The sequence below is a fragment of the Coturnix japonica genome, chromosome 5 (genome assembly GCF_001577835.2).
Source record: "Coturnix japonica isolate 7356 chromosome 5, Coturnix japonica 2.1, whole genome shotgun sequence".
NCBI lineage: Eukaryota > Metazoa > Chordata > Aves > Galliformes > Phasianidae > Coturnix > Coturnix japonica.
Window position 1 is genome coordinate 34,218,583 of NC_029520.1, and position 21,433 is coordinate 34,240,015.

Here is a 21,433-nt window from a genome sequence, read left to right on the forward strand (position 1 = left end):
AATGCTGAAATCAAGTGAAGCCACACAGGTGCTACACGCAGTCCTGAATGGCTTAATTAGCCTTTAAGCTTTGCAAAGTTGCTGGTTCACAGTGCACAAGCTAATTCAACCTCTCGAGTCCTGTTTAATGTGCAGCCAAGCTGGGTACCTCCACACCACATCAGCTGTAGATGTGCAAGAAAGAACTTTTCACAGCAAAACACTACCCTAAATGGCAAAGAATCATCCCCAGAGGATGATCTGCAGGACAAATCTTCAGCTGATCCCAAATTCTGTACAAACAAAACCCTCTAGTGCAAAAACAGAACCTGAGTCAACATATGGCAGGTGCACAGACTGACACAGGGTCTTACCTGGGCTCTTCTGCACAAAGGTATAAATGTGAATCCGGGTTCCAGTGCTTCCTGCATCAAACATTATGCCATAAAAGGTCTTGGCATTTATAGGGCACGTGTTAGGTGGGAAGAGATCCTGAAACCACATCTCCCGGTTTGAATGGGAAAGAACAGGGGATAAAGAAGAAAACACCAGTGCTAGAAGGACAGGGAGTCTGGAAGATGTCATCCTGCCAGGATCACTTGAGGCAGTCAAGCATGGGTCAACAGTCGTAGAGCTGGTGTAGATCCTGTAGGGAAAAACAATTAGGAAGGAAAGTTACTAAGAGCATCTCCTTACCGTGTCTGTAGAAAAAGTTCTACCTGTACACAAATATTCTGCCCTTTGGATAGAAAAGAGATTTTCAGCACCTCACCTGGCTCTGCTTCTCAGTACCTTTCTTCTCTATTTTTCACACTTCTCCCTTTGTTTTGTTTTTTCACCCTTTTCTCCTGAAAGTTTTCATCCTCAGAATGAGAAAACAAAACCAAACCAGCACAGTTTTCTGGTGGCCCAGTCATCCCAAACACCCAGGTTGCTTACACAGCTCCTAACATCAGCTTCTAGTAAACCAAGGCCCTTGGGTGAAGTCAAGAGACTCAGTACTGGATATCCAAATACAATAATGGTATCTCCTTTCTGTTCACATGCACTTCTTTGTCTAAGTTCTTTACTAAGAAATGTTAATAAAGAAAAGATACAGGCACAGAAAGATTGGCCTCAATAGGCGCCTGGTTAAAGAGAAGGGGAATACGCAGCTATCTTTGTTGTTCACCTTAGAAAAGCAGAAATGAGCGTGTGGCCAGATACCTGCCTTATGCAGTGTCACTTGTGTTGACATGCTCACACACAGAAGCTGCACGCAGCCCAGCATCCCCCAGACATGTGCTTACACATCCGTTTGCTCACAGCACTGAATGTTCTGCCCCATACGCCTGCTCATCTGCTCTGTTCGAGACCTCACACGCTTCTAGTGCTGGCATTCAGCTGTGTTCTAGTGATCTGTACAGCCCCACTTGCTCAGTCCCTCTGAATCTTTACTTGCAACCTCTATCCTAAACTTACCCATCCCAATTCCTAACCTCTCTCTTTTCTTTTCTACGTGAATTTGACCCTGTACCTTTCACCTATGCCCAGAGAACTCACTCATCCTTCCCTCCCACATTCAACCCTTATACACCATCCATTATTCCAACCTTTGTTTGTAATTATAGCAGAAGGAGATTAACTTTTACCCATTCTCACCAACCATATCATGCTGAGTCATTCTTTGAGCACCCTCCCAACTCGCTTGAGCACTCAGCTATCTCCAGAGCAAACACAGAGCTCAGCCTGTTACACAAGAGGAACCTTGCTTATCTCCCGTGACCTTTATTTGATTGCACAGGATCCCCTCTGCCTTACAAACACATCCTGAGGTTTTATGATCCCACGATGAACAGCCTGGCCATCCCTCTCCGATGGAGAAGAAGGTGAAGGTGTTCAGGGCAGGCGTTGCTGTGTAATGCAACTATGCTGTTTACTAAACAACCACAGCTAAAACCGAGCACCTGCCTTGAGAACAAACCCCAGAGTCTCGTTACAGGCAGCACACGTGACACTTACATAAGCCGCATGATCTCGGTTGATCCGAAAATATCTGACCAACTGCCACCATTAACACATGCTCTTCTTGCCAGCTCTCCTGACTGATGAGCCCTGGCCTCCCCTGAACCGCTCCTGTATGAAACGCCTCTTCTGGGCCCCTTCTCAGCCATCCAGCACCATCTCACGCTTCCCATTCTCTACCTCTCCCCTGGCTTCTCCCTTTCTTTCCACCTTCATCCACCTAAGATCCCCCTTCTCCCACCCATAAAGAACCCTACGGCAACACCTCACTATAAAAGAGAAGAGTCTCTCTGATGAGCACTTCTGACCTAACCGGGTGTACAACGGCACCCACAAGAAGCAGAAATGGGCCAGGAGAGCACGAGGGCAGCACCAGCAGAGGGAGATGTCAGAGATGCCAGTGGAAGAGGGATTAGAAAAGGGGGTCAGAAGGAAGGACAGAGGGAACATTGTAGGGTAGGGGTAAAATCCTCGCTGCCGTCAGAGCGCAGCAGGACGATGAAACGAGGAACAAACAGACGGGAGAAAGCAAGCGGAGGCACAGGATACCAGCAGGTTCCCGAAGGGCAGCAGCCCGCCCGGCACGCACCTGCAGCGGGACTCGCGGCCGCCGCTCCCGTGCCGTCTCCCCGCCGCCCGTCCGTCCGTCGTTCAGAGTTTATTATTACTCGACAGGAGCGGCGAAACGCGCTGGCACAGGCGCAGGGACCGGTTGGGAAAGTTGCAAGTTAACCGAGCCGGACGTTAGTCAAACATTGACCCGCCGTAGCGGGGCACTCACTCACGCCCCGACGCCGGCACCGCCCGCTCCCGCAATCCCTCGGGGCCGCTTCCCGTCCCCGTGTCGCTCCGTGGACGCGGTTCCCGAGGCGACGCGGCTCCGTTCCCCGTCCCCGCCCGCAGCCCCGCGCTCACCGGCCGCTCCAAGCGCCGCCGGCGCCACATCCCGCCGGTACCGCGCGTCACGCGGCGCGCCGCACGGCGCGGGGGTTGCACGTCGGCGGCCGGTTTCCACGGCAGCGGGCGGTAACGGAAGCCGCGGGATGGAGGGCGGGCGGGCTCCGCTGCGGGAGGCGCGGCTGGACGAAGCCGAAGCGAGACGGGCCGAGTGCCGGGAGGCCGCGCGGCTGCTGGCGCGGCGCAACGCCGAGCTGCTGTGCAGGCAGCGGCGCGCCGACAGGGACGCGGCGGCTGTGCTGGCGCTGCTCACCGAGCAGGGACGGGAGAAGGCGGCGCAGGTGCGAGTCGGGCTGACGGGGAGGGACACTGAGCCCCGACCCGACGGCGCCGAGTCCGCGTACCGAACAACGCCGAAACTGGAAGCGAAACTACGTAGCTCGCTCCGAAAGTAATGCCTCCCGTATATTTGCCCATGGATACTACAACAGCTACAAAGTGTACAATAACGCTGTTTGATACGGCAAATTCTCAGCTACAAAACACCCTTTCTCAACATAGTCACTACCGTTAGCTGTGCGTTTTCACCAGCCGTGAACAAGCGCCTTGTCACGGTTTGAACTAAAAATCCACCTGCATCCGTGACAGGGGCCATGCTCATAAACAGCTGCACCAGCAGAGGTGACATGCTGCCACTGCTGGAAGGCACCACACACAGCTCGCCGTGTGTGCATCCACTGCTTGGACGCCATTCAGCAAAGGCTGATGAACGCCGGTGTCAGTGGGTGCATGGAGGAATTCACACCTTTGCTCCATCCGCCCTTCCATGTCAGACACCATTCTGTCACACTGCCCCTCTGCTGCCATCTGTCGCACGGCAACAACGTGGAGCAGAATATTGAGGTTCAACCTCAACTGTCTCAACACCAACATTCACCCCTGACCTCGTGGGCCAATGACATCAAATAGGAGGCATTACTTTTGGAGAAGAACTCGTAAATGATATATAAAAAAATCTGTTTATTGAATGAGAAAGCACAAATCTTCAGTCCCCAGAACACTGATGGGGTTAAAAGGCAGCAGACAATGCTCTTGATCACACCTCATCCTATTTCTTGTAGACGTCACAGAAGCCTTTACTCATCCCTTTTCCAGCTGCTTTACCCCCTTGTCTGAACTCCTTCTCTCTCTGCTGCAGCACTGCCCAAAACAAGGAAGAAAACCCTCCATCCATCCTCCATTCTTCAGCAGGCTCACAGGTCTCTTTCTATACAGTACGGGTGGGTTTTCATTGTTCAGGCTTGCACTGTTTCCCATACTTAGCATAGACCAAGGGTGGTTCTTTCACTCCCCAGTTTTAAGTACGCTTCAATCAGCCTGAACATTGCAAATGAGGACCCTTCTCCTTTGGTGTCTTCTCATAGTTGATTTTAAAGAGAAGAACACAGCCCAAACATTACTCCTTTCTCCCTTCTCCCCTCAGTTAATGTTTCTTGATTTCTATTTTCACAGATCGAGAAACTGAAGAAGGAGCTGATTGATTTGAAGCAGCAAACACAAGAAGAGAACAGGAAACTGGTGAATGAACTTTCTGTCCTCAGAACAATGGGATCCACTGAGCGGGCTGAGCAGTAGTTCTGGTTTTAGATTGTGATGAGTAATTTAGGGCAGCAAACTATGCCAGAATCTTGAGTGGAAAAGAACTTGAAGAGACAGTGTTGATGTGGGAATTACCTTCTGACTTCCCTGTATTATTTTGGATAATAGGAATACTTTATAGTATCTGAAATAGTATTAAGAACCAGGTGGGTAATGGTGAAGCGAGAGACCAGCCAAAGCATGTTTCATTTTTATTGAGTTAACCACAATTAGAATTCTTCTATATTTCTCATTCATTCATTGCTATTGAAGCAAAATTTCATTAAAAGAACTATGAAAATTACTGTTCACTAACAGAGGGTGGTGATGCACTGGAACAGGTTGCTCAAGGAGGTTGTAGATGCCCCATTCCTGGAGGCACTCAAGGCCAGGCTGGATGTGGCTCTGGGTAGCCTGATCTAGTGGTTGACGGCCCTGCATATGGCAGGGGGGTTGAAACTAGATGATTGTTATGGTCCTTTTCAACCCATTATGATTTCAGATATTCAGTAGTGTGTGCTCTGTGTTTTACATTACAATACTTGATGGCTGGCTTCTCTCGTTTTGTTTCCCTCTTACTGGTTATTTGTGAATTGCAGGAAGACTATTATACCCAACAAATAAAAGAACTGGAAGAGAAATTTCTGAATAAAGTTGGAGAAATCAGCCAAATTAAATTAGAACTGAATTTAATAAGGGAATTCCGCATAGAGAAAGCAGCTGTGGAGAAAGAGATGGAAGATGTAAGTTTGTCATAAAGATGGGTTTGTAATACTTACGAAAAAAGCAGCCTTTCTTGCTTTCTGGTAACAGAGTCTGGGGGTGGAGAACAGACACGACTGATGTACTAAGCTGTTTTTTTTCAGCACAGTTTACAGAGTCTGAGGAAAAGCATGAAGTTTGTAAAAGGCAAATTGCACAGCTAGAGGTTGCATCTGCAATGGGCCGATGCTGTAGGCTGTTGTGTTTATATGGATGGAGTAGAGGCTTTAGCACATGTTTTGATCTACACTACACATATTAAGTAGTGGTATTAACTGTAAAACATTTCAGCTGAGACAGCAAGCATCTCAGCTGACTGGGGACATCCAATGGGCACCTCAAACAACTTAAGTCATCTTCCTGACTCAGCTTACCTCATTTTTTTTCCAGCTACAATACAGATCTTGGAAACAAAACAACATGCTTTCTATGGAGAAAAATGATTGGTCAGTGGCATTTGGTTAGTTAATATCTAGCTGATTTTAAACTAAGACAATAAATATAGTTAGTTTTTCTAAGGATGCTTGAGGTGCTCGATTTCAAATGGTCTTGATGACTGAATAGGCAAACTAAGACTAGGCAAGAAACAGAATGATAGATCATGTGTGTGAATGACTGATAAGTATGAAAATACAGGCTAATGTGAACTATGAAGAATAAGCAGAAGAACAATAAAAGTCAGATTTAATTGAATTTTAGAGATTGTGGGAAGATTTGATGAGGACTGCGGGTAGTTCCAGGAAAAAGTACCAAGTACCTCCTTGAATAGTTGTATCTGCGTTTTTAATTATAAGGCTGAAATTAAAGCACCTCTATTACAGAAGTTTATCTTTTTATCACAGTTAAAGAAGAGCGTCAAAATCTCAAGCAGGAGACTTCATGACGAGGCTGTGCAACGGGAGAGGAGGTTTTTTGAAGAGAAGGTAAAAGCTGACAGGCAATGAAAGAAAATTTTATCAGAAAGAATTTCTCCCACTGGTTATTCTGGCTTCTATATTTCTGACAGCTCTTTACCCAGCATTTTACAGTTTCCTGTGTTAATATAAGTACGATGACTAAGTTGAAAGGTAGGTGCAGCTTTCAAAGGAAAGGCATAGGATGTCATGGTCCCAGAGAGGCATTATTCTCCACTGCTATCAGGAATGTAAGTGCCCATGGATGTTCATTCTTTTTTGTTGGTACGAAGTTGTGCTAGCTGAAAATTGTGTAGGATTTTAGAACTTACACTGTACCAGGTTTTAAGCTTCAATTCCAAGGGCCTCAAGCAAAGTTCAAACAGGCTTTTCCCTCTTTCAGAAAAGACTAGAAGAAGATACTAAGAAGAAGCTAATGATGGCAAGAGAGGCTGCTCGACAAGAAGCTGTTTTGTAAGAAACTCTTGCCATTTCTGTTTTCTACTTTACTAAACTGTTTTAGTACTGTGTTCTGAAGAACTTCTTGCTCATGTTACTGCATGTACCTTGAAGGGCAAAATCAGTGATGACTAAGACTGTTTTTTCTATTTTAAATGCCAAGGTGATGGCAACACTTGCATTTAAACTGTAAGGCTTAATTGGGAAATTAGGACACTGAAGTAATGCTTTTAATAGTAAAATAAAAAGAAAAAAAGTATGAAAGTTTGTGATTAAAGTTCATGGATTTTGTTTCACTCTGTCCAGGCAGCTGAACAGCATTGAGAGACAGGTTTTTAAAGAGAACTTTCGTCTTCGTGGTGCTTCATCTTATCACCTGAAGGAGGCAATGGAGTTGTGGAAAATGAAACAGAAGTTAGAGGAGGAAAAAATTCTTCTGCTACAGGAAAAGGTTTCTGCTCTGGTTTTAGTTCTGTTTCATTCCCCTCCAGGAAGAGGTTCTTGAAGTCCTGGAAACAGATGTAAGCATACTGAGAATAACTTCTCTACAGCCAGACCTATCTGCAGCTATGAATTCAGAGTTGGCTGAAAAAAAGAAGAGCTCTGGTTCTATCTTAATGATAGAGGAGACTGAAGGAAGGTTTTCCCATAATAGTCCAAGAATAGGTCTTTCTGTAGTGCACACTACTCACCGTGCTTCTGTTGCAAACAAGAAACTGACCCAAGAGAAATATTCACCTCCAGTATGAAGGTGCCAGCATCTTGACTACGTTGCCACTGCTGGGGGAAAAGAAAGACATCCAAATTTGGTGTGGAACAAAAGCCCAAGTAATTTCTTCTTCTCTTCTTTCAGGAAGTCACTGAGAGTTTGATTAGAAAAAAAATCCTACAGATCAACAAGCAGAAAGCACAGATAGGAGATCTGCAACGTAAAGTGGAAAAACTGGAGATGATCTTATGCCACAAGACTAAAGAATTTGAGGCAAAGACCCAAAAAACGCAGCATCAGGCACTGATAGAAAACCAGGCCAGCATGGTTGAGATCAAGAAACTGCAGCACCTGCTAGAAATGAAGGATCAGGAGATGAACCGAGTGAAGAAACTAGCTCGGAATATCTTAAACGAGAGGACTGAAGTGGAAAGGTTCTTCTTAGATGCTCTGGAACATGTGAAGCAGGAGATCATAGCCAGTAGAAAACACTACAAGGAAAAGGCCCGAGCTGTCTATTACAGGAAAATGATGGAGGCATGTGCAGGGAAGGAAGAATTTCCCAAAATTAAAACATTCAATATCAACATGAACAGCACAAATAGTGTGTACAGAGACCTAGAAGAAGCAGAGAAATGGTACTGGTATTTCAGCATCAAAAACTAGTGCTTATCTTCCTACCATACCCTACAAAATACAACAAAACCCCAAAATCTTTGTGATTATATTGTCTAGATTTGGAATACTTGTGGAGGTTGCCATAGAGAGAATAACTGTAGGAGGTGTAACATCTTGTCTATTTGCAATGGCTTCCTGGGTGCCTAATTACACTTTTTGTCATTATTTCAGTGGATGAAATTGAGTATAAGCTCAAAACAGTCCTTTTCTTATTCTATCGTTTGCTAAGGAAGTTAACACTGAACTTTCAGTACAGATGTACTTCTGCAGTTTCTTTTTAATAATTATTGTTGTTACATCTCTGGTCTTTACGGGCTGTTTAGGCATCATCCTCACAATGCTCTTTTCACTCACTACAGTTACTTGTCAATACTGAAGCCTAAATATTACCATTTTGTTGCAATCTTAATAGCTCCTTAGTGTGCTGCTGACAGTTTTAACCAAGAAACCAGTAGATGGCAAATACCCTCCATTCAACTGTTCGTTTGTCAGATGTCAGAGGCCATTGGCTTTGCATTGCACTTTCAAAGCTTGTTTTATTCAAGCTTCACAATAACCTATAAAGCAAGCCATTGCATGAAATATACAATGACATCAGTATGAAGATCATATGCAGTATAATACTGATTGGCAGGATTATGTTTGAAAAGAAATAAACTAAAATCTGATTTATAAGTGTAGGTATCTAAGAATTTGTATTAGGATTAAATTGAGGCTACACATGCCACAGTAACCAGTATTATAGATCTTGAGCCTCCTGCTACAAACTACAGCAAAATCTATGCACTTTAAGCTATAGAATAAGTGTCCAGCATTGCTGTTGTTTGCTTCCAGCTTTGGTGAGAGATCACAATTATACTACTCCCAAATAAAACATTTGTTTATTATGCACCAACTATTGAGTAACTCACCAATGTGCAATCAATTAGAAGGCATCATTCAGCTTACCTTATCTGAAAACTGATACAACAGAAGTACCAACCGTTCAAAAATCAGAGGGGAAAGTAGTTACAGAGATCTAAGGAAGCTTCCCCTTAGAAAGAAGAGAAGGGAAAGACTGGAACTGAGAATAAAAGTTGATTACACATTAACTCTCCTGTGTGTGAACAATGAAAAGAAAGGACAATGTACTTGAAATGAATACGTATTAGTACAAGCCTCCTCCCTCCCAGAATTTATAATCAATAATTGTATAACAGAAGAGTGGGTTGATTTTTTTTTATTCTATTTATTTAGAGAACTATGTATTTAGAAGTTAGAAAGACGGTACACAAATGTATCTCTTGAACTTACATACTATGAATAGCTTAACAAATGCAGTGCGTAGGTAGATTTAAAAACACTTTCTTTACATACAGAATGTATGAAAGAAATGCCTTTGACATTTTCTCCTAATCCATTGGTCTTTTCTGTGTTTTTCAGGGAAAATACCCAGTTTGATAAAGTAGATATCAGTGAGTTGACGTGGGAACAAAAAGAACGTGTCCTGAGGTTACTTTTTGCCAAAATGAACAACACAAATCTGTGGTAATATTCTGTTTCTTCAATAGAGCTTTCTTTGTTACAGCACTCCAGAGCAGAGGATTCCAGGAGACTCTGCATCTACCATAAGAATCTAGCTAACTGTGTGGCTTGGTGTGAGACATTTTAACCTCATGACAGGTGATACACACCAACTTTGGACATGCGCTTTTCTTCCTTTAAAAAACTCTCCTCATTCACTTATAATTGTAATGGTTTTGCCATAAAATACAGAATGCAACAGTGAATGTTATGTTCAGTTCACATAGCTGATTTCAGATAGTGCATTGCAATAGCCCTGTAGCATCCTGACATTTCTGGCTTGCTCTTCATTTTAGAAAACAAGGAGTTTGCTGTGGGATTAGAAACCTGTTTGAGTGTACATCGCCTTCAGATGACAATAATTCGCTGTTTTTTCTTCCTCACAGGAAACACAGCAGAGATCTGACTACTTCAACTCCAGCTCCTGCTGATGCTAAAAAAGGAAGCATAGCTGGGTAAGACACTAAATTATACTACGCTATTTAACATCTCCACAGTCCTGATAATGTAATTTTCTCTGTCAACCCTCCTCCTCCTTTAGAACTAATTTAGTCTATCTGAAGATCTATAGTGGTGTATATAGATGTATACCAAGAAAAATATGTGTGACAAGTGAGGAATTTGTTACTTACTTTTATACTTCTGGTCATGGTGATCTTCTTTTAGCAGGGGGCATTCAGACAGCTTTCACAACACACAGAAAAATAAAAATCTCGTGCCTTCTTAAAGCCTCTTCTTATCAACAAAGCAGCTTTAGTGTTTTTAGAGAAAAAAAATGTGAAAGGCCACAGTTGGACAGAGAGACATATTTTAAGGTAGAACACAGTTTTGATTAAATGACCAAATACATTAAGCTGATTTTGTATAGAATCACTATACAAAATATAGTAATAGTAGTAGTATAGGTAATGGGCCTGCGTGAAGCACTCACGTGCCTGGTTTTCAGAGGCAGACTCAGATACAATACGCAGCTAATTATAGTACTCCAAGGCAAGTAAAACCAACTTACCCTGAAGGAATAAATAAAGAGGAGTTCGACCTTGTTGTCATAGAACACTATGCCAGATATGAGGCAAGCATTCATAACTTAACATGTAACACCCAGGAACCAGATGAGCAGATAAAATTCATAAAGAGGAACCCCGGAGGGATTTTTATGGAAAGATGAGAGAGCTCCTTCTATGTTGCTGACTGCCACTTCCAGAACCAGGTGTGGAAGTAACAGACAGGGAAAACAAAAGCAGAAGTTGCAGAGCCCAGCTCTCAAAGATGGGTAAACTTCTGAAATGTCCATTTTTAGGACTTACACTGTTAGATAGCTTTGAGAATCCAGACTGCGGTGTCCTCCAGGCAAAAACCAACCAAAAAAGACCAAGGGTTGACTATAAAATTGTGTTTTAATAGAGACCACAGAAACTGGAAATCTTTCATACTGAGATTATATTATTGCATAATACAGAAAATATATTCTTTAGTTCCTATCATATATGTTGAAATAAAAGGGATAATAAACAGGCAGGTGAAAAGCCATGATAGCAGTGAGATGAAATATGTACATCGCCATCAGTGAGCATATGCAGCTCGATCTAAAAATATGTTTAGTTAACTAAAAAAGGCAGATAGAAATTTTGTATTCCTAATATGTGTAAAATAATCTGATTTCAATATGCTGTTGGAAATGCAGATGATCAGAAAATGTATTTGCACATATGTTAAGAACTAACACAGGTGGGGAGAAAGTGCAGTGACTCCTGCAGATCTTCATCCAGCAGGCATGCTTGATAATAAAGACTAATTTTGCTATCACAGCTTAATCTTAGAGTTTCTAAGGGGAAGTGATTGTGTGCTTTGAGCAGAAAAGTCAGAATAGCAATACTCAAAAGGAAGAAAATCAGTGATTCAAAAGTGAGCAACTGTAGACAGTAGTATAGACTATTACTGTATATTCCTTTCCCAGATATATGAATGAATGCCTATGTGTGATTAACCCAGAATATTTTACCTTTTCAGCACAGAAAATATTTCTTCCAACCAGATATTCATTACACAGCAGGATGAATTATGAGTCATCATCTTCTGCAGCATCCTTCCATGTATTCAGATGTTAACACTACAGATCAAGTAAGGCAGCTGTACTTGTGGCATCAACGAGTATATCTCCTATCTGTTATGCTGCTGCTTTGACTGCATGTTTGAAATTCATCTGAAATATAACTACTTTCCTCCCCCTTACAGTGAAGGCTTGATTCTTTCCAAAGCCAGGAGCTAGGATGACCCTTTGTGCAGCTCTAGGACGGTTACATCCAAACAGATATAATTTGATTAAAATGCATTTTCAGTTTGCAATAAAGTGTGTGGAGCTTAAGTGCTCTTGTGATCACACAACAGGTGTGTGGAAATAGAACCAAGGCATTCCTTGGAATACTGTATAAGGAAATTACTACAGAAGTTCTTGAAATGCTGTTAAAAATTAAAAAGGATTTATACAGAGGTTACAGAAGCAATAGACAGACCAGCCTCTGCAAGGAGGGTAACACAGTCAACAGAACACCTATATAGTATCTTATCAAGGAACAATCACTTTCTGCAGTGATTAGCAAACTTTTAATTCATAATCAAATTGCAAGGTGAGAATTTTCCCCCAAGTACAGCAGAAGAAAAAAAAAACAAAGATACAAATGTTAGCAGATCAACAGCAGTTTCTCTAATACATAACCGTGAGTTACATTGTGTCTTTATCAGATGGCAGGATACAGTCTTCACATACAGAGTTTTTAATCAGAACAAGTAATGATTACAGTCGTTAGAATAGTATTGTTTTCCAGGGGTACTTGAATGAAATCCTATCAGATCCCCCCCTCATGGCTGCATCATCTTCCTGGAAGCAAGAATCAAAACACAGGTTTTCCAGCTCCAAATGCACATATCAGAACAGGGTACAGCAAGACTTACCCATCACTAACAATGGGACTTGCAGTCCCTAGAGAACATTACTGTGTTTGAGCAAATGTGACAAAGAGTCAATCAGACATCAAAAGAAATACATTTATAATCAGCAAAACACACAAAACAGGCCTGGCTGCTTTGTGATTAAATCAGGTGTTTTTGATAAGTAGACCTGTCCACTTATCCTTCTACCAACCAGACTGACATGATCCTATGATGCAAAGACATACACACGTTTCTGCTTCCACAGTTCCATTATCTTAAAGGACCCGTAGGCACATTTTTGTTAGCATAGTAAAAAGGCACAAAGCAACTTCTAGGTATAATGGAACTGACAGTAAGTTGGAGAATGCAAGCCACGTGCACAACAGGAACAGTTTTCAGCTGTAAGAGGCACGGTGAAAGTCATTGTGCCATATGGGTATTTATTTCATCCTCAGACAAGCAATCAGATGCTTCCCTGAAAAATCCTTAAAGATATTTCCCAGGTATTCTGGAAATTCCTCAACTGATCCAAGACTGACATTTTCAACTCCAAAACTTGCTGTCTTCATTGTATGTAAAAGTCACTTCTGTGACACATCCGAAGTGTCCCAGTCACGTCATTCAAAGTGAATACTCATCTGAGTATGGTGAGCTCAGAATCTCAACATGTAAGAAAGTGGTAAAGAAAACTGCTACAAGATGTAGCCAGCAGTGAATCAATAAGGCTAGAGGTGATAAAGTGGAAAGCGGAATAATGTTCAAGTTCAGAAGGGCTAGAAAGAAACACAAAGTAAATCTCATCTGTTTTCCCTTTCAGTTAGATAGGATAATTCTTTCTGATAGTTATACAAAAACAAACAAACAAAAAACCAATCATAGCAACAGAAAACCCAGACTGTGCACTATAATCTTGCCTTATCTAAATAGAAAAAGAGATCCTTAGAAAATTGAGTTTTCTATTCATTCCCAAGGAAAACATGATAATCAGGACAAAGCTGGGCACTGGAGACAGCATCTTTAAAGGCTGATTTAGTTCCCCATAGTTGGCATAACCACAGCAGGCTTGGTAACAGTGGCATCTTCCTCTTTCCATTGAGAAATGACAGTCTTCAGCTGTGTGTAGAACTGCACTCCCTGGAGGAAAGAGACGCATGGATCAGATGTTCAGCCTTAGATGTTCACACCTGTACCACAGGTTATCAAGCAGTTTTTTCCCCCCATATATACAGAGCACTAAGTTTTCCTATGTGGGAACAATTCCTGTCAACTTATTTTTTTCAACAGTTCCCCAAAGATTCTGGTCCTATGGGAAATGTTAGTATTTTAATTCTTACTCCCTTCTCAAATGTCCCCCCAGTAAGGGGAGATCTGATGATCACCTTCCCATTGCCACTGCTAACGTGATTTACCTCAGATCAAACTAAGAAAGTAATCTGAAATTTGGCAAGTTACCTGTTTGCCATAGAAATTCGCATCTCCTCTGAAAGAAGCACGAGAACCGGTGAAGGAGAACATGGGCAAAGGTACCGGAATTGGCACATTGACACCCACCTAAACCAAAGGAAAGCTGCCATATTAATCACAAGATACAGAAACAGCAGGTTGCAGAGCACTCTCCAAAAAACACAGTATTCTGTATCTTTGAAGCTGGGTACTATTGCTGAGTAGTCAGTGATTAGTTGCTGTAGCTCAATGACTATTTACCACAAATGGGGAGTGAGTATTAATAGCAATAATTCTAGCTTGAACATACCTGCCCCACATCTACTAAGTGAGAATATTTCCGAGCTGTGGCTCCATTGGTGGTGAAGATTGCGGTTCCATTTCCATAAGGGTTATTGTTGACCACCTTAATTGCATCATCCAAAGTGTCTGCTTCCAGAACCACTAAGACAGGCCCAAAGATTTCCTCCTTGTAACAAGTCATGTTTGGCTGCCAAGAGAAACAGCAGAAAAAGCAGACTGGATATTGATTATAATAAATAGGATATACTATATAAAATCCCAGGAAATAGGATATAAGCACGTATGCTGATCACTCTCAGGATCAGAAAGTTCACAGTGCTCAGTGGATACTTAATTTGACACAGTACAAACTGTCCATGTGTTCTTCCAATTGGTCACATACCAAAAAAGTTAAGATTATACAGTTATTGATATGAATAAAGTCAATTAAATCATTCTGTTCCTGTGAATTCTTTTATCACCTTCACAACATTTCACAATTAGCACTTCATTGAAATTGTGCAAGGAAAAACTGAGTTATTTATGAGATTCATGCATGGTGAATCTTGATTACTGACCAATTTGGCTGATCCATTTTTCAAATGATCCTTCAACACACTGTACCAAGCACTAGTTTTGGTTAATTTACCTTCACATTGGCAAGGATCGTTGGTCCAACAAAATTGCCATTTTCATAGCCCTTCACTTTGATATTACGTCCATCCAGAAGAAGACTGGCACCTTCATCTACTCCTTTCTGAATCAGGTGACAAACCCTTTCCTTGGCTTGGGGACTGATAAGAGGCCCTAGGTCTGCTCCAGGCTGGTCTCCTGTAGAGAGGCAGAGATGCAAAGTTTTTAACCATTTTTAACCATTCCTCAAATACATCAGCAGGAAAAAATAGGAAAATTCTGATGTTTCTGAGCAAAGATTTGTACCTTTAAGGAACATAATCAACAAACAAGAGGAGTCATGAGCATTGTTTTAGATCACTGGGAAGATCGCAGATGCTCCTTGGAAAGAAAACTTTTCCTCTATGCAAGATTTTATTTAAAATAAATGAAAAGCAGGTGAATTCTAATATCAATTTTGAAAGTACTTATTTCCATTTTCCCCTCTTGCTGCATGATTACTACCAATTGAAAGAACATGTAATGAGACTGCTATGTAAACAGTAGGTTTGTGTTCTATGTAGGACATAATCTCAAAGTTCCAGTTAAAACCAAACTTGTAAATTATCAGAATCTGTACCTGCATTTACACGTAGATTTTTGGCTCTCTCCACCAACTCAGGCAACCATTTTCGTGCTTCTCCCACTAGAATTGCTGTAGACAGGGCCATGCAGCGTTGGCCAGCTGCTCCAAAGGCAGCTCCAACCAGCTGGTTCAAGGTGTTCTCTTTATTGGCATCTGGCATCACTACACCATGGTTCTTTGCTCCCTGAAATACAGAGCACATACAGACTCCATGAACCAGTCCTGCTCACTTCTCTAGTGCTCTGGTAATAACATGATGTAGTAGTTATGACTTTGCTGCCAACAGGCTGGCAAGAAGGTCAGCCTCATCAAGTAACTATCAGTAGCAAAGTCAGCATCTGCTGCAGAACAGTGTGGTAAGTTTAAGCACACACAGATAGAGGCAGTCCGTGTGGTGCTGCATGTTGCATTGAGTGGTATTACCATGTTAGCCTGGACTCTCTTCCCATTCCGGGATCCTCTTTCATAGATGTACTCTCCAGCCTGATTAGATCCCACAAAGCTGATTGCTTTGATATCCGGATGGTCACAAATGAAGTTCACAGCTTCAAATAGGAAATAATACATTATATGCTGTAGTATAAAATGCTTTCCCCTGTTCTCATCCCCATACTGCTAATCTATGCATCTTTCTTCTCATTAGAATTCTTGCATCCGTCTCCTGCATTTGAGTTCCCCTGCTGCTTGTTCATGCATCTCTCCGCTCTAACTTCTCAGCATGTGAGCTCTGCCCCAGGGCTCTTACAACAAGATTTCTGCTGGCTTTTCATGCTCTGGGCCCCAAGTACTCAAAACACAGGTCCTATGACCACCTCCCCCCCCAACCCGCCCCACCAGACAAATCTCAGGAGCTCAGCACATATCTGACAGGGGCTAAGACAGAGTTCTTTCCAAACTTCTTTAGCAGCAGCAGGATCAGATGTTCAAACAGCTCTAACACCCCCACTAAACACATGCCACAACATACACATACTCCAGTCCAGGAAGAGCTATTATTACCTTCATGCTGTCCATGGATAATATTCAGGGTCCCATCTGGGGCACCAGCATCCTGAAACAGCTTGGCAAGGAACATGAGTGCTCCTGGCACACGCTCAGAAGGTTTCATCAAGAATGTATTTCCACAAACCATAGCCATGGGAAACATCCAAAGAGGAATCATCGCCGGGAAATTGAATGGTGCAATGCCAGCACACACACCCAAAGGCAGACGGTAGGTGCAAGTGTCCATGTCTTTAGTGATGGAGGGCATGGTCTCTCCCAGTATGAGAGATGTCACACTGCAAGCATGTTCAACCACCTCTGCAGCAGAAAGGGCAATATGCCACTGGGTGATCTGTTAATGGTCACTCCCCGAACTCCCTTCTCGCCACTACCTTGACCCAAGACTTTCTTTCAGCCACAACTTAAAACTCACTGTGCTCCAGAAAATCCCTTTGCTCTCCCAAGCACTGTGAGCTCACTGTGAATGGATTCTCTCCCAAGTACACCACTGTGATAGGTGCACAGATTCAACAGCCCCAGCAAAAGTAGTACAAGCATAGTTTTAATGTACCAGCTGGGATTCAACCTCAGACATTTCAGCACAAGTGAGAAGCTCCCATCCCTTTACAGCATTCAGTAGTCATTTCTAGGAAAATAAAGGATGCAACAACTTGGAAGTGAGTTATAGGAATTCTACCTAAGGGAACTTCTCAGGTTGGAGTTACAACTGCCCTTTTTTCTTTCAGAAGGAAGCTATGAGGGGAGCTACATGTACAAACTTCTAGAGCAAACAATTGCTCAGGAGAATTCCTCCCTTCCTGTGGGTTCTGAAAGCCCCTTTTGTAACAGATGGAGCCAACAGCTTACGGAGGCCTCGGAACACATCTCCCTCAGCATCAGCCAGTGTCTTCCCTTGCTCAAAGGTGATGAGTTTTGAAATTTCTTTCTGAAAATGGAAAACGCAGTTTATGAACGTTAGGAAAATGGCTGCCCGTAAAGAAAGGCTCAGGGGTAAGGTTAACATCTACTGAACATCACAGTCTGAGCAGATCCTGGGAAAGCAATGCATTCAGCAACAGCCATCACTGCAGTGTCTCACCAGATTGTCTTTGATGAGCTGCTGGTAACGCAGGAAGATTTGCTGCCGACTCAAAACAGATGTTTCTGACCAGTTCCAAAAAGCCTTTTTGCAAGAAGCTACAGCTGCCTCCATTTCACTAGTGGTAGCTTTTGGTACACGAGCAACCACTTCATTTGTGGCCTGATGGAAAGAAAAGAACTGTATCAAAACTCAGTTTATTCCAGCTGTCCTTGCCAACCATTAAGCAGTCTTCACACATCACACACCTCATACTTCTATTCTAAAAGGAGCTATACTTTTCAGAAGGAAAACAGAAAAGAGACTCCTCTCCTAGTGCACACTGAGAGGCCTGGACCATAGCTGGAATTCTATGCATTTTGTAGTTCTGTAAATCTTCAGTCTACACATCTCAGATCAGGCACTCAGCAAACTGTAAATGAAGCACTGTTTCCCGAGTGGGAATTTCAGAGGCTTGTCTGACATAATTTGCAGTTTGATCAGGACTTCATGTTCAGCTGGCATCAAACCATATCAGGTTGCATATATGCAGGATGACAGCTGAAATTTTGACATCACATTCACAGAGCCTTTCTATGTGAAAAATAGTTAAGAAAAGTCTTAAGCTCCAACTCTAAGCTTTCTCCAGAAGCACACATACTTCCCCCTTTCATCGAGTGATTCAAGGAAATCACAGCATCCTCTTGCACACCGATTGTGGGTATATGAGCAGAAGCCATTTCACTTACAGGATTGTGGATATCAATCCATTCTGTGGTTTTGGACTCGACAAACTTCCCATCGATGAACAGTTTAGTTGTTGGCTGTGGAGGACAGCACAGTGAGTGATCTTTCCCTGAAAGTGCACACATAACAATGTGCCCTGTTATGTGCAGGCTTTTGCTATTTCCCACTGTACTCCATCATTTTTTTCCCCTTGATTTAGGCTAAAATTGTCAAAACCCCGTCTAAAAACTATTACAGAAGATACACATTGATAGAATCATGTTCAGAACTATTTTAATCTACTCAGTCACTACAATTGCTAAGTCATAAAAACCCTGCAGTTCACAGACATATTTAAAAGAAACCAGTTAATAATTCACTTGGTAAGAATTCTGCCCATTAGTTAAGGAGTTCAGGTAAGTATGGAGAAGAAAAAGCAGGGGTAGAAGATGCAGTTAGTGCTGCAACATGCAGGAAGAACTGGGGCCATATAAGTGAAGAGATTGGAATATAGTGCCAAAGGCTTTGCTGAAGTCTAGGTAGACTGTGCCAACAGCCTTTCCCTCATCCACCGGGCAGTTCACCTGGTGAGGGCAGGGATGCTAATGCTGCTGTGATGGTGGGAGAGGGATCAAAGGACGAATCAGGAAAATAAATGGGGCTGAGCCGGACAGGTCACGGCTGCGAAGAGTGTAATGGATAAGCGAGGCCTCGGCTTGTGAAGGAACGCGGCGGTGGGTTAAAATAAGAATAAGACATGACAAGTGCTGATGTGGCTGGCGTTACGGCGGGACGAGCCGTGCCGCGGGCTGCACTCGGGATAACACCATCTTCAGAACTGAAGGGAGAGCAGGAAATCCGAGCTGCTCCTCGGCCCGGCGGAGCCACCGCCGCGGGCCCCTCCAGCCCAACAGCAAACAGAGCTGCCCGGCCCCACTCACCACGGAGGAGGAGGAGACGGCGGCCGAAGCGATCCAGGGAGCCCCGGCTGTCCGCGGCAGCTGGATGTGGACACAGAGCAGCCCGGTTACACGGTGCTCCCCTCCTCCTCCACACCCCCCACCTCCTCCCCACCGCCCCCCGAGGTGCCACCCGCGGCCCCTCCCGCAGCGCTGTGTCCGTGTGCCGCCTCACCCTGAGCACCACGCGCCGCCCGCCCCAAGCGCCACGAGCCACCGCCGCCATCCCGGCCGAGGGTCACAGCGCTCGGACCCCGAGCGGAGCCCCCAGCACAGGGACCCGCCCCCGCCCGCTCATTGGCCAGACGAGCGCCCCCCCCGCCCGCTGTACGCCCCCCCCGAGGGGGCCTTGCCGGCCGCCAGCCAATCGCTGCCAGGGAGAGCGTCGCCCCGCCCCTTTCCCGCCACCGCCCCCCCATCCGGGGCAGCGATTGGCCACGAGCACTAAGGCGCTCGGGCTCTGTTGTCACGTGGGTGGATTCCCGCGGGCTGTGGGTTTAGGTCACGTGACGCAGGCAAGATGGCGGCTCCCGGTGACGGTAAGGCGCGCGAATGGGGTCATCGTCACCCTGCGGTACGGTCTGAGCGGGCGCCGCTTCACCTCCGTTCTACTCCCTGTGCTGTAGGTGCCGATCTGGAAGCCTCTCTGCTGAGCTTCGAGAAGCTCGACCGGGCTTCTCCGGACCTGTGGCCTGAGCAGTGTGAGTGAGTGCGGCGGGCCCGTGTCGCTGGGGTGATGGCGGGGCTGCCGGGCCGGCCCCGCGCTCACCCGGCGCTGTTCGGTTCTCTCTTGCAGTGCCCGGCGTCGCCGAGTTCGCCGCCTCCTTCAAAAGCGTAAGATGCCAACACCACGGCACTGCGGGTCATACAGGCACTGCGGGAGGGACGAGCTGCGCAGGAACGCGCTGCTCTAAGCCCTGGGGGTGCTGCTCTTACTGCTGGCTTTGGCTGTGACTTGCAGTAACACCCAACTCGTCCAGGAAGAGCTTTCTAGGCATTAGAGTAGCCCTGTAGGGTGCCTGGAGCCATCGCGTTTATTCTTTCAGTGTAACTGGTTGTAAATAGGTGACGGAGCACTGGAACAGGCTGCACAGGGAGGTGGTGGAGTCTCCTTCTTTGGAGATATTCAAGACCCGCCTGGACACCTACCTGTGTGACATGGTGTAGGGAGCCTGCTTTGGCAGGGGGGTTGGACTCGATGATCTCTAGAGGTCCCTTCCAACCCCTACAATTCTGTGTGTGTAAATGCTATATCAGGCTTTGTATGCAGCTAAAAATGTACTTCTCTGAGAATGTTTTGCTTTTTTTTCTTCCTTTCTTTTTGTTCTTTTTCTTTTTCCTCCCCCCCAAACCAGCCTATTACAAGCTCGCCTCCCAAATGGATGGCTGAACTGGAGAATGATGATATCGATATGTTAAAGGGTGAGTATGGGCTCCATGGGCACTGAGGCTGTCTGCGGGTGGGAATTCAGTGCCTACTAAAAAGATGAGCTCAGAGACCTTCTGAAGCCTTGTGGAAAGGAAGGGATGGGGGATGCTCCTCTTAATCTGCAGACCATCTTAACCTGCAGAACATCTCCAGTTGAATGATTCTGCTTAGGAGTCTTTGTCTTGTCAATTGCCTCTATCTTTAGTTGGTCCCACAAGAATATATACTGATAACAAAAATGCTGTTGTTCTCCTTGTTACTGCTTTTTGAAGCAGTAAATCCCTGCTGTTTATTTTTTCTTCATTTTTTTTGATTGCTTTGGAACAGTTAGAATGTCTTGCTGGTTATTATGAGTTGTGAGAGCTGAAGAACATATGCTGTACACTGTAAACCGATACTGTTCAAAGTATAACTTGAATGCTCTGTGAAGCGATAAACATAAGCTGCCACTAGAGGGCTACAGTGTTAAAAATCACGCTTTTTCCTTTTAGAGCTGGGAAGCCTCACTACAGCCAACCTGATGGAAAAGGTTCGTGGCCTGCAGAATTTGGCATATCAGCTGGGACTGGATGAATGTGAGTTCTGTGCACAGATGTGATGACTGTATTATGAATCTTGCCACTGAAGTGTGTGTTTATGTTGCACTTACAGTCAGAAAAGTACGTTTGCTGAAGTGGGGAATGTCACACAATTATGACAGTGCAATAGAGAATTTTCTGAAGAAAAAAAGAGTGCTGCTCTAAGCAAGTCTATCATGGATG

At 44.2% G+C, this 21,433-nt stretch overlaps 4 protein-coding genes across 13 annotated transcripts in view; 2 read left to right on the forward strand and 2 right to left on the reverse strand.

The window, feature by feature from the left end:
• The window catches only part of ENTPD5 (ectonucleoside triphosphate diphosphohydrolase 5 (inactive)), a 16,560-nt gene extending 13,552 nt beyond the window's left edge, over positions 1–3,008 (reverse strand). For 2 of the 6 annotated variants that reach the window (XM_015865071.2, XM_015865069.2), the window contains exons 1-2: positions 1,780–1,803; positions 354–625 (exon numbers count right to left, since the gene is read on the reverse strand). In XM_015865071.2, coding sequence (XP_015720557.1) covers positions 354–625; positions 1,780–1,787 — 280 coding nt within the window. In that variant the 5' untranslated portion in view covers positions 1,788–1,803. The other 4 variants (XM_015865072.1, XM_015865075.2, XM_015865073.2 and 1 more) reach the window with 4 other exon arrangements.
• Positions 2,999–12,249, forward strand: BBOF1 (basal body orientation factor 1). Of its 4 annotated transcripts, none has more exons than XM_015865066.2 (10): positions 2,999–3,221; positions 4,393–4,458; positions 5,118–5,261; positions 6,123–6,203; positions 6,577–6,647; positions 6,939–7,083; positions 7,486–7,979; positions 9,442–9,546; positions 9,969–10,037; positions 11,593–12,249. In XM_015865066.2, exons 1-10 carry the CDS (start codon positions 3,027–3,029, stop codon positions 11,645–11,647), a joined length of 1,425 nt encoding a protein of 474 aa, XP_015720552.1. In that variant the 5' UTR covers positions 2,999–3,026; the 3' UTR covers positions 11,648–12,249. The 4 variants fall into 4 exon arrangements, with proteins under 4 accessions (XP_015720552.1, XP_015720553.1, XP_032301069.1 ...); XM_015865067.2 differs by having other exon boundaries at positions 9,442–9,543; XM_032445178.1 differs by lacking the exon at positions 9,442–9,546.
• ALDH6A1 (aldehyde dehydrogenase 6 family member A1) lies at positions 12,168–19,537 on the reverse strand. The gene is made up of 12 exons (XM_015865063.2): positions 19,419–19,537; positions 19,226–19,285; positions 18,308–18,382; positions 17,580–17,741; positions 17,348–17,426; positions 16,496–16,798; positions 15,920–16,041; positions 15,491–15,680; positions 14,888–15,069; positions 14,267–14,446; positions 13,966–14,064; positions 12,168–13,647 (listed from the first exon to the last, which is right to left on the reverse strand). The coding sequence occupies exons 1-12, from the start codon at positions 19,467–19,469 to the stop codon at positions 13,543–13,545; spliced, it is 1,608 nt and encodes a 535-aa protein (XP_015720549.1). The 5' UTR covers positions 19,470–19,537; the 3' UTR covers positions 12,168–13,542.
• A 134-nt stretch (positions 19,538–19,671) lies between these two features.
• Positions 19,672–21,433, forward strand: part of LIN52 (lin-52 DREAM MuvB core complex component) — a 34,077-nt gene continuing 32,315 nt past the window's right edge. For both annotated transcript variants that reach the window (XM_015865202.1, XM_015865203.1), the window contains exons 1-5: positions 19,672–19,782; positions 19,870–19,944; positions 20,040–20,077; positions 20,599–20,665; positions 21,164–21,247. In XM_015865202.1, coding sequence (XP_015720688.1) covers positions 19,764–19,782; positions 19,870–19,944; positions 20,040–20,077; positions 20,599–20,665; positions 21,164–21,247 — 283 coding nt within the window. In that variant the 5' untranslated portion in view covers positions 19,672–19,763. The remainder of the gene's footprint in view (positions 19,783–19,869; positions 19,945–20,039; positions 20,078–20,598; positions 20,666–21,163; positions 21,248–21,433) is intronic.

Bases quoted from the DNA above. Each gene is read 5' to 3' on its own strand.
- BBOF1 (XM_015865066.2), top strand. From the start codon at position 3,027: ATGGAGGGCGGGCGGGCTCCGCTGCGGGAGGCGCGGCTGGACGAAGCC. The intron at 7,084-7,485 runs GTTTCTGCTCTG...CTCTTCTTTCAG, and splicing joins TTCTTCTGCTACAGGAAAAG to GAAGTCACTGAGAGTTTGAT. The intron at 10,038-11,592 runs GTAAGACACTAA...TTACCTTTTCAG, and splicing joins AAAAAAGGAAGCATAGCTGG to CACAGAAAATATTTCTTCCA.
- ALDH6A1 (XM_015865063.2), bottom strand. From the start codon at position 19,469: ATGGCGGCGGTGGCTCGTGGCGCTTGGGGCGGGCGGCGCGTGGTGCTC. The intron at 17,742-18,307 runs GTAAGTGAAATG...TCTTTCCATCAG, and splicing joins GGATTGATATCCACAATCCT to GCCACAAATGAAGTGGTTGC. The intron at 13,648-13,965 runs GTAACTTGCCAA...TCTTTCCTCCAG, and splicing joins CGAATTTCTATGGCAAACAG to GGAGTGCAGTTCTACACACA.